The sequence below is a fragment of the Dipodomys merriami genome, unplaced genomic scaffold (genome assembly GCF_024711535.1).
Source record: "Dipodomys merriami isolate MVZ:Mamm:240054 unplaced genomic scaffold, mDipMer1.0.p SCAF_3, whole genome shotgun sequence".
NCBI classification, from domain to species: Eukaryota; Metazoa; Chordata; class Mammalia; order Rodentia; family Heteromyidae; genus Dipodomys; species Dipodomys merriami.
This window is the reverse complement of record NW_027204492.1, coordinates 72,491,161-72,503,343: the sequence shown is the minus strand read 5'-3', so window position 1 is coordinate 72,503,343 and position 12,183 is coordinate 72,491,161. Positions and strand designations below refer to the sequence as shown.

The 12,183-nt window shown below is 38.5% G+C and overlaps 1 protein-coding gene across 1 annotated transcript in view; it reads left to right on the top strand.

Annotated features, from left to right (window-relative positions):
* Tex11 (testis expressed 11) overlaps nucleotides 1-12,183 on the top strand; it is a 219,123-nt gene that overhangs the window by 152,319 nt on the left and 54,621 nt on the right. The window contains exon 23 of the mRNA XM_070039363.1: nucleotides 4,142-4,212. Within this exon, the coding sequence (XP_069895464.1) occupies nucleotides 4,142-4,212 (71 nt within the window). The remainder of the gene's footprint in view (nucleotides 1-4,141; nucleotides 4,213-12,183) is intronic.

The window sequence follows — 12,183 nt, the reverse complement described above, 5'->3', positions numbered from 1 at the left end:
AATCCTAAAAATAACACACAAAAACACGTAATGCACCAAATAGCAAAAGTAATACTAAAAATGAAAACAGATACTGGAGGTATCACAACACCAAACTTAAAAATCATATTACAGAAAAATAGAAACAAAAGCAACATGGCACTAGCATAACAGCAGACATGTACATTAAGGGAATAGAATGAACCAGAAATAAAACACATCTAAAGTCATGACTTTTATCAAAGGTACCAAAAATATATGTTGGAGAAAAGATAGTCTCTTCAACTAATTTGTACTGGGAAAATTTGAAATCCACATGTATAAGACTGAAAGTGGACCTCTGTTTCTGATCCTGTACAAAAATTAATTCAACCAGACACCGGTAGCTCACACCTATAATCCTAGCTACTCTGGAGGCTGAGATCTGAGTATTGTGGTTCAAAGCTAGCTTGTACAGAAAAGTCTGTGAGACTTTATCTCCTATTAGCTACAAAAACTCAAGAAACAAAAAACTGGAAGTGGAGCTATGGCTCAAGCCTTAAGCAAAAAAATCTCAAAGACAACCCCAGACCCCCAATTCAAGTCCCAGGACTGGTGCGCACGCACGCACACACGCACGCATGCATGCACACACACACACACACACACACACACACACACACACACACAAATAACTCAAAATGTATGTAAGATTGTCTCTCTTTTGTTTCTATATGTTAATTTTGTAAAGAGGTATCATTGTGATATTTTGTTACATGTATATATTTTCATCAAATGCACACCCTCAATTACTCCTCCTTAGCCTCGCTCCCTTTTTAAGCAATTTTAGTTTTTTTTACTTATAAAAAATATGTGTATTAAGAGTTTTGACCATATAACCCCTCATTAACTTTCTCCTTTTACCCTCCTGCTATTTACTACTTCCAGTTTCCTGTTTAACATTCCCATTATCAGATAAAATATTATCTAGAATATATGAAGGGCTCAAAAAATTAAACACCAAAAGAACACATCATCCAATTAATAAGTAATCTAATGAATAGGCATCATCTCCCCTACCCCCAAAAAAGCAACCACTTGCAATCTTCACAGTAATAGACAAAAACAATCCTAAAATTCTTATGAAAACCCCAAATAGCTGATGCAATTCTGAGCAGAAACATATTCTGTATCATAATACCAGGCTTCAAACTATGACTATGGTACAGAGCCTTAGTAGCAAAAATAACATGGTACTGACACAAAAATGAACAGATCAATAGAATAAAGGATCTGGAAACAAACCCACTTAGTTATAACAATCTGACTCTTCACAGAGTTGCAGAAACATACATTGGGGGAAAAAGCCTCTTCTAGTAAGTGATACTTGGGAAAGTAGATATCCATATGTAAAAGACAAACAAAACCAATATAAAGTCAACTCAAAATGGATCAAAGACCTCAATGTAAGATCTTGAACTTTGAAATTACTAGGAGAAATGATAGGGGAAAACACTTTAAGATACAGTTGTAGTGACAATTTTTGAATAAGACTCCAGAAGCTCAGGAAATGAGAGCAAGAAATGACAATGAGATTACATTCAAATACTTCTGCACAGCAAAAGAAACAGTTAAGAGAATGATGATACAATATAGAATAGGAGAAAAATCTTTTTTCAGATATTCATTTGGCAGGGAGTTATATATCCAGAATATATAAAGAATTAAAAAATTGAAACAACAAAAGGGCAAATAACCCAAACAACAGTGATCAAATGAACTGAAGACTTTTCAAATGGAAAAACACAAATAGCCAATAATTACATGAAAAAAGTCTAACATCTATAGCCATCAGGAAAATGCACATTGACATTCCATCTCACCCTCATCAGAATGCCTGTCATCAACAAAACAAATAACAAATTGTGATGAGGATACAGAGAAAAAGAACTCTTTTTTGGGCAATGCTGGGATTTGAACTCAGGTGCATGTGCTTGCTCAGTAGGTGCTCTACTACTGAAGCCATGGCTCCCTGTCATATTTGCTTTATTTTTCAGATAAGGTGACACATTTTTGCCCTGTGTTGGACTTGGACATAGGTCCTCCTAGTTATGCTTCCAGAAGAGCTGAGATCACAGATTCATACCCTTAAGCCCAGCTTATTTGTTGAGATAGGACCTCCCTATCTTTTAGCTTGAGTTAAGACAAAGTATATATAGTCCTTCGGATCTTTGCCTTCCAAGTGGATGAAGCTATAGGTACACACTCCCATGCCCAAAACACATACACAAAATTAAAATAAAATAAAAGGAGCTCTTATACACTACTGCTTGGGATGTAAATTAGCCCAACAACATTGGAGAGCACTATGGAGGTTCTCCAGAAAACTAAAAATAGATCTTCTTTTTTTTTTTTTTTTTTTTGGGTCCGGTCGTGGGGCCTGAACTCTGGGCCTGGGCGCTGTCCCTCAGCTCTTCAGCTCAAGGCTAGCGCTCTACCACTTGAGCCACAGCGCCACTTCCGGCTTTTTTGTTTTTGCTTATGTGGTGCTGAGGAATCGAACCCAGGGCCTCGAGCATGCAAGGCAAGTGCTCTACCACTGAGCCACCTTCCCAGCCCCAAAAATAGATCTTCTTATGACCCAACTGGATCACTTCTATGTACCAAAAAGAATCAACATCAGCTAAACACAGAGATAACTGCATACTCATGTTTATTATTGTACTATCCCGAATAGTACAATAGTAATAGTAATCCAAGTTATGGAATCAGCTTAGATATCAATGGATGAATGGGTAATCAAAATGAATTACATATACACATTGAGATTTTAACCAGAAAGAATACAGTTATGATATTTTCAAGAAAATGCCTGGAATTAGAGGTTCCCATGTTAGACAAAATAAGCCAGTCTCAGCAAGATGAGTATTACATATATGGAACCAAGGAGGGGGCAGTATATCCAATAAAAAGTGGAACATTGGGATATGGTAAGGGAAAAGGGCAATATAAACAACAGTAATAGAGTGGGTAACAATGCTTGACAAGAAATGTACTTATTACCTTATTCATGTAACTGTAACCACTCTGTACAGCATCTTTACAATAGAATAAAAAAAATTTTTTGGGGGGTCCAGTCGTGGGGCCTGAACTCTGGGCCTGGGCCCTGTCCCTCAGCTCTTCAGCTCAAGGCTAGCGCTCTACCACTTGAGCCATAGTGCCAGGTCCGGCTTTTTTCTTTTTGCTTATGTGGTGCTGAGGAATCGAACCCAGGGCCTCATGCATGCAAGGCAAGCACTCTACCACTGAGCCACCTTCCCAGCCCTAGAATAAAAAATTTAAAAAGAACAGTAATAGAGTTGGATACACATGGCTCACATCTATAATCCTAGCTACTCAGGAGACTGAGATCTGAGGATTGCAGTTGGTAGCCAGGTTAGGCATATCTTACTCACCTCCAATTAACCAGAAAAAAAGCCAGAAGTGGAGCTATGGCTCAAGTGGTAGAGTGCCAGACTTATTGTAAAAGCTAAGGGACAGCACCCAGGCCCTGGGTTCAAGCCCCATTATCAGCATAAACACACACACACACACACACACACACACACACACACACACACACACACACACACACACACACACACACACACACACACACACACACACACACACACACACACCAAAACAAAAGAAACCCACCTTTTTTAATGGAGCTTGAGCCATGCTATTCTTAAGAAAGAGTATGGGTCTCTCTCTCTCTCCCTCCCTCCCTCCTTCTCTCTCTCTCTCTCTCTCTCTCTCTTTCTCTCTCTCTCTCTCTCTCTCTCTCTCTCTCTCTCTCTCTCTCTCTCTCTCTCTCTCTCTCTCTCTGTCTCTCCTTACCTCCCTCCCTCCATTAACCTGTTATACTAAAATAAACCCTTGCTAAAGGTCAAAAATTATTTTTTTATGTCCCTAGTTAAAAAAAATCAAAATCAACAGTGCCTTCACTATACTTGGCCTATAGTGGAAGATTGCAAGTGACAGGAATTGGCAAAATTACTTGAAAATAAATTTCTCTACATACCTATAGTTAATTTCTTAATCACTAAGAGTTCCTTTAGTAATATATTACCTAGAGATTACAATGATAGCAACTACATAGTAGATGTTCATAATTTTCTCATTTTGTGTTAACTTGCAGCTTGGAACTTGGCAGCACAGTCTCAGAAAGAACCAATGATAATGAGAGAGTTTTTAATGGCTTCTTATAATGTAAGTATTTTCTAATAAGTACTTCATATATGGACACAGCAAGGTTCTAACTACTACTGTTACGGTAAACAGCTAAGTATAGATTCAGATAGGCTTTTAATCTAGGAATTCGTAATGTGTGTCTAAGCAGAAATGACCAAAGACAATCTCTTTGCTAAAGAACATAATATAAGAATGTTGAGCTAGGAACTGGTGGCTCATTCTTGTAATCCTAGCTACCCAGCAAGCTAAGGTCTGAGGATCATGGCTCAAAGACAGTCTGGAAAGGAAAATCTGTGAGACTCTTATCTCCAATTCAACACCAAAAAGCCAGAAGTGGAGCTGTGGCTCAAGTGGTAGAGCACTAGCCTTGAGCAATACATCTCAGGGATAGTACCCAGGCCTTGAGTTCAAGCCCCAGAACTGGCACAAAAAAAGGATGTTAAACAAATCACAAACATATCACAAACACCCACCTGGAGCCTAAAGGGCTACCATTATAAAGTCACTCCTTTAGGTTTGTAAGGATTTCAGGCAATGCCTTATAGTGGGTAGGAATATGCCAAGGAGTTGCAAGTTACCAACATATTAGGAAGGCCTATGCAAATAAGTCTATAGAATTATAGAATAAGTATCTGGACATAGCAGGCAGGGGATGAAAAAGGAGCTAAGAAGTTCAAGATTTTTCATATTTTTAAATATATATTTTTATTGTAAAGATACTGTACAGAGGGGTTACAGTTACATGAGTAAGGTAATGAATACATTTCCTACTGAACAATGTTATCCCCTCCTTCGTTTTTCCCCTACCATCCCTTCCCTCCTCACCTTTCCAACTCCTTCCCCCCCAGCCCTGAAGTTATAAAGTTAGTTTTCAACATAATGTCTTGTACATCTCATTGTTACAATGGATCAACCTGTATCCTTATTTAAAATTTTTCTTATATCCCTTTCCCTCCACAAATAAGAAAAGAGAATATAAAAGATGCAGGGCACTGGAATCAAATACAGTGAAAACAAGGGTTATACCATGGGGGAAGAACATACAAAAGAAACAAAAAATGACATAGTACATTATGTATACATTAAAAACAACAGAAAGAAAGATAAAACCTCTTGTGTCCCTATCTTAGGGTTCATTTCACTTAGTATCATCTTATATGGTCATATGCACATACCTTTTGATCTTTTCTGCTTGTCCTAGACATACACTAGTTATTGCAAATAAGGAAAACCCATGGGACCTATGTTCATTTGGGCCTGGCTTACTTCACTTAATATAATTTTTCCAGGTCTTTCCATTTCCTAACAAATGGGGCAATGTCATTCTTTCTGATGGAGGCATGGAATTCCATTGTGTATATATACCATTTTCTTAATCCATTCATCTACTGAGGGGCATCTGGGTTGGTTCCATATCTTAGCTATAGTAAATAAAACTGCAATAAACATAGGTGTGTTAGTAGCTTTAGTATGGCCTTGTGATCATTTGGATAAATGCCTAAAAGTGGGATTGCTGGATCATAGGGGAGCTCCATGTGGAGTCTTTTGAGGAACCTCCATACTACTTTCCAATGTGGTTGAACAAGTTTACACTCCCACCAACAATGCAGTAGGGTTTCCTTTCAGCCACACCATCTCCAGCATCTGTTGTTATTAGATTTCTTGATTATAGCCATTCTAACTGGGGTGAGGTGGTATCTCAATGTTGTTTTGTTTTGCATTTCTTTTATGGCTAGAGAAGTTGAGCATTTCTTCATGTGTCTATTGGCCTTCCTTCTTTCCTCTTCAGAGAAGCCTCTCTTTAAGACTTTAGCCCATTTAGTAATGGGGCGATTGTTTCTTTGAGGATTTGTTGTTGGGGGTTTTAATTTTTTAGTTCTAAGTATATTTTAGATATGAGGCCCTTGTCTGTTGTATGGCTAATGAAGATCTTCTCCCAATATGTGGGCTTTCTATTGATCTTGCTAGCTATGTCCTTTGCCATGCAGAAGCTCTGCAACTTCATGCAATCCCATTTGTTCAAACTTTCTTTGATTTGTTGTGTTTCTGGGTCTTTATTAAGAAAATTTCAGCCTGTTCCAAGGAACCCTAGAGTTTCTCCTATTCCTTCCTGTAATGTTTTCAGGGTGTCTCTTTTGACTAAGAGGTCTTTGATCCATTTGGAGTTGATTCTGGTGCAGGGTGATATATAAGGATCTAGCTTTAGTTTTCTACAAGTGATTAAGCAATTTTGCCAGCACCATTTACTAAAGAGGATGCCTTTCTTCTATTCTACTTTTCTTAGCTCCCTTGTTGAAGATTAGGTTGCTATAGGTCTGTGGGTTCATTTCTGGGTTTTCAGTCCTATTCCATTGGTCCTCAGGTCTGTTTTGTGCCAGTACCAAGCTGTTTTGATTACTATGACTTTGTAGTAGAGTTTGAAATTTGGTATTGATATTCCTCCAGCACTGTTTTTTCTGCTAATGATTGTTTTTGCTATTTGGGGTCTTCTATTGTTTCATATAAATTTTTGGGTTGCTTCTTTTATTTCATTGAAGAATGAGGTTGGAATATTGATAGGTATAACTTTTAATTTGTAGATAGTGTTTTGGCAGTGTTGCCATTTTCAAGATGTTAAACCTCCCAATCCAGAAGCATGGGAAGTTTTTTCACTTCCTTAGTTCTGCTTTAATTTCCTTTTTCAGATTTTTAAAGTTTTCATCATAGAAATTCTTCAGTTCTTTAAGTCAACTCCTGGGTATTTTATTTGTTGTGGGGTTATTACAAAAAGAATTGCCTTCCTGATTTCAGCCATGCTCTTCTCGTTATTGGCATACAGAAAAGCCACTGATTTTTTGAGGGTTAATTCTATACCCTACTTCTTTGCCCAAGCTTTGAATAAGCTCAATTATCTTGGGAGTAGAGTACATGGGGTTCTTTAAATATAAGATCATGTCATCTGCAAAGGAGAGTTTTACTTCATCTTTCCCTATTTTTATCCCCTTGATGTTTGCATCTTGTCTTATAGTTCTAGCTAAGCATTCTAATACTAAATTATAGAGAAGTGGACATCCTTGTATCATTCCTGAATTTAGAGGAAATAGCTTTAGCTTTTCACCATTAAGTATAATGCTGGCTGTAGGTTTGTCATACACAGCCTTTATTATATTGAGGAATGTTCCATGGATTCTTAATTTTTCCAGAGCTTTCATCATAAAGGGGTATTGGATCTTGTCAAATGCTTTTATTGCATCTGTTAAGATAATCATGTGGTTCTTATCCTTGCTCTTGTTGATGTGATTAATTATATTAACTGATTTGCATATCTTGAACCAGCATTGCATGTTTGAAATAAATCCTGTTTTATCATGGTGTATGATTTTTTTGATGAGTTGTTGATATTGGTTGGCCAAAATTCTGTTGAGAAGTTTTACATCCATGTTCTTTGATGAGTCCCTGCCTGGTTTTGGGACGAGAATGGCTTCATAGAAAGAGTTTGGTACTGAACTTTCACTTTCAATTTCATTGAAGAGTTAGAGGAATATTGGTATGAATTCTGCTTTGAAGACCTTGTAGAATTCAGGTGTAAATCCATCCAGTCCTGGGCTTTTCTTGGGTGGGAGGTCTCATTGCTGTTTCTATTTCAGCTTGATATGGGTCTGTTAAGTTGATTTAAGTCATCTTGTCAATATTTGCTAGGAATTCTTCCATTTCTTCCAGATTCTTAAACCTTTATTAGCATAAAGGTTTGAGAAGTATTCCCTTATAAGGTATTGAGTCTTGGTTTTTCTGTGGTGATGTTTCCGTTCTCATCTCTGAGTATGTTTAATTGGGTGTGTTTTCTTCTTTTGCTGATAAGATTTGCTAAGGGTCTGTCAATTTTGTTATTTTTTTTCAAAGAACCAACTGTTTTGTGGATATTTTCTATATTTTTGGACTGTGATTCATTTAATTCTGATTTAATTTTAACTATTTGTTTCCACCTATTGGATTTGGGTTTAGCTTGTTGCTCTTTTTCAAGGAGCTTCAGGTGCCTCGTTAAATTGTTGGTTTCAGATCTCTACAATTTGTTGATGTAGGAACTCAGAGCTATAAATTTGCCTCTGAGTACTGCCTTTGCTGTGTCCCAGAGGAGGTAATTTGTGTGTTCATTTTTGTTGAATATCATGAACATTTGAATTTCCTTTCTAATCTTTTCCATGACCCACTGGTGGTTCAACAGTGTGTTGTTCAGCCTCCATATGTTACAGGATTATCTTTGGAGGCTTTTGGTGTTGAATTATAATTTTATTCCTTTATGGTCTGAGAGAAAGCAGGGCATAATTTCAATGTTTCTGAATTTGGACAAATATGCTTTGTGACCTAAAATGTGGTCTATTTTAGAGAATGTTCCGTGTGGTGTTGAGAATGTGTATTCTGATGCTGCTGGGTGAAATATTCGGTAGATGTCTGTTAAGTTTAGTTGATCTAGATCCAAGATTTCTCGGTTAGGTTTTTGCCAGGTTTATCTATCCAGCGGGGATAGTGGTATATTAAAGTCCCCAACAATTAAGGTCTTTGGATCTATGTGAGATTTTAGGGAAAGTAGTGTTTCTTGGATAAATTTGGGTGCTCCAATATTTCGTGAATAAATAGAGTTGTAATATCCTCCTGAAGGCAAGATCCCTTAATTAGTATGTAATGACCTTCTTTACCTCTTCTAGCTAATTTTAATTTGAGGTCTATTTTATCTGATATTAAGATTGCATCTCCCACTTGTTAATGTGGGCCATTTGCTTGGTAGATTTTATTACAGCCTTTCACTTTGAGAATATGTTTGTTTTTGTGGGCAAGATGTGTCTCTTGAAGGCAGCAGATAGAAGGATCTTGCTTTTTGATCCAGCTAAACAATCTATGTCACTTAATTGGAGAGTTACGTACATTAATATTGAGAGTTAGGACTGAGAGGTATTTGGGAGTTCCTGCCATTTTAGCCACCTTCTTTGGGGCTGGGGCAACTGTTCTTCCTATGATTCTTGGGTTCTCAGTTTGGGTGATGTTTCTTGGCCTTTATTGTGGTCTTGTTGGTTTTCTATGTGTAGGACATCTTTAAGTATCTTTTGTAGGGCTGCTTTGGTGAAGATATATTGTTTCAATTTTTCTTTGCTGTGGAAAGTTTTTATTTGTCCTTCATTATGAAGGGGCATTTAGCTGGGTACACTATTCTTGATTGATAGCTGTTTGTCTTCAGGGTGTGGCATACATCATTCCAGGCCCTTCTTGCTTTCATGGTCTCTTCTGAGAAATCTGAAGTTATTTTGATTGGTTTCCCTTCATAGGTGATTGATCTTTTCTCCCTAAGAGCTTTAAGGATCCTTTACTTGGTCTCAATTGATCCTGTTCAGATTACAATGTGACTGTGGGATGTCCTGTTCTTGTCTGGACTATTTGGGGCTCTAAAGGCTTTGTGTATCTGAATGGGCCTATCTTTTTGCATGTTTGGGGAGTTCTCTGCTAGCATCCTGTTAAATAAAATTTTTGTGGGGTACTCACGCCTTTCCCTTGGTTTCTGGGCCGTCCACAGTCTGCAGCTGTCTGTGGTCAGCAGGATGAAGATTTCTGCTCCTTCTCAGTTCTTGCTGTGAGTAGAATCTGCTTGCACACTGCCTCTGGCACCTTTGTCCCAGGCTCTCCCTGTTGATACGGTGGCCAAGGCAGCAGCCGCCACTGCTGTTGTGGACACCCACGAGTGCTCGAATCTGTCTAACTAAGCTGCCTGAATTTTCCCTCTCTGGCCAAACTCTCTTTAGTATGATGGCACACTTGGTGTGACTTTCTAGTCTTGGATTTTTCACCAGAACAATAAAACTTGTTTCTATGTGAGAGTTTGTTTAGCCTCCAGCTTCTCCTCTGCCATCTTCCTCCGGCTCATATTTTCTTAAAAGGAGTGTTGTGTGAATATTTGCAAATCTGTTTTGAATTAAAAGCATTTTTCCCATTATGGGACTTGCTAGGAAGCCACACATCCAGTCCTATTTTTCATTAGTTTTTTTTTTTTTTTTTTTTTTTTTTTTTTTTTGTCATTCGTGGGGCTTGAACTCTGGGCTTGAGCAGTGTCCCTGCGCTCTTCAGCTCAAGGTGTGTGCTCTACCACTTGAGCCACAGCACTACTTCCGGTTTTCTGGTGGTTAGTTCGAGATAAGAGTCTCACGGGGGGGGGGGGGGGGGGGGGGGAGCTGGGAAGGTAGCTCAGCGGTAGAGTGCATGCCTTGCAAGCATGAGGCCCTGGGTTCGATTCCTCAGCACCACATAAACAGAAAAAGCCAGAAGTGGCGCTGTGGCTCCAGTGATAGAGCGCTAGCCTTGAGCTGAAGAGCTGAGGGACAGTGCCCCGGCCCAGAGTTCAGGCCCCACGACCGGACCCAAAAAAAAAAAAAAAAAAAAAAAAAAAGAATTGCAATCCTCAGATCTCAGCATCCTGAGTAGATAAGATTCAGATGTGAGCCTTGAACATCTGATATTTAATCCTGGGAAAGTGGCTCAGTGGTAGAGCGCTTGCCTTGCATGCATGAGACCCTGGGTTCGATTCCTCAGCACCACATAAACAGAAAAAGCCAGAAGTGGCACTGTGGCTTCAGTGGTAGAGCACTAGCCTTGAGCTGAAGAGCTGAGAGACAGCGCCCAGACCTAGAGTTCAGGCCCCATGACCGGCAAAAAAAAAAAAAAAAAAAAAAAGAGTCTCACGGGCTTTCCTGCCTGAATTGGCTTTGAACTGCGATCTTCACACCTCAGCCTCCTGAGTAGCTAGGATTACAGGCATGAGCCACTGGCTCATTGATAATTTTTGAGGTAGGGTCTTGCTTTCTGTCCCTAGCATGTGGCTGTACTATGATTCACATATTTTATGCTTTGTGTAGTTTCTGAGATGATAGATTCTTGCCACCATGTACAGCTTCCCTCCATTGAGATGTGGAGTCTCATGGAACTTTTTCCCAGGCTGCCTGGAGCCACAATCCACTCAATCTCAGCTTTCCACATAGTCTAGGATGACAGATGTGTACCAAAGTGCTCAGCTATGAGTTGAGAAAAGGTCTCTTGCACTTTTCTGCTGTAGCTGGCCTCAAACTGTGACTTTCCCATTCTCAGTCTCTCAAGTAGCTATGATTACAAATTGATCTACTGATACCAGGATACAATACAAAAAAAAGCATTTAAAAGTGGTTATTAGCCTAGAGATTAAATGCCAAAAAGAGGATTGAGTATTAATGAAGGAATAAAAGAGAAGGGCTAGAGAATATTCCTACTGCATATCTAGAAATGTATAATCTTATAGATTGAGGTCATCAAGTGTTTAGAATTTTAGAGTTGGAAAGAATTGGAGAGATTATGTAGCACAGTTCTTTAATCTTACCTAAGAATAGCCTGAGATTTAAAACACTGGATGTCTTGAGATGCTATTAATTCAGTGATGGTCGTGATTGTGGTTATTAAATATGAGGGGAGTAAATTAAGAGTCTCAGCAACTTCAAGTATAATCACCATCTTAATAAGGTGGGTAAATCAGTCTTAGTCTTGATATTTGTGAGAATTCTTGTGAGATTGGCATGTAGAATCAAAATGGCCTGGAGTTTTATTGTAGCCCAAACCTGAGAGGTTTTTGGTTTTTTTTTAAGTGAAGAGCAAGGTTTAATGCTGAAGTTATCTGTAATGCTTGTCATGATTTGACATTGTCTCCTTCAACAAGGACAATATATGTACTAATTTCAGTTCCATTCAATCCAGTGGGGAACGTATTTGCCAGGGGAAAATCACTTACAATTTGTAGCATAAATTGAGAAGTGAATCACTAGCTAGAAATACAGGAGCAAATGACAGCACTTGTCACTGAGAAAGATATGCAAAGTGAAGAAATGAAGCTTTTTTATCTCTAGGAAGGTGCTAAAAACAATAGAAAGCAATGTAAAATTAAAACTGTAAATCAGGGTTACAGTCTGTTTCATTTTTAAGGTGTCATGTGCTTTTCCAGCTGAC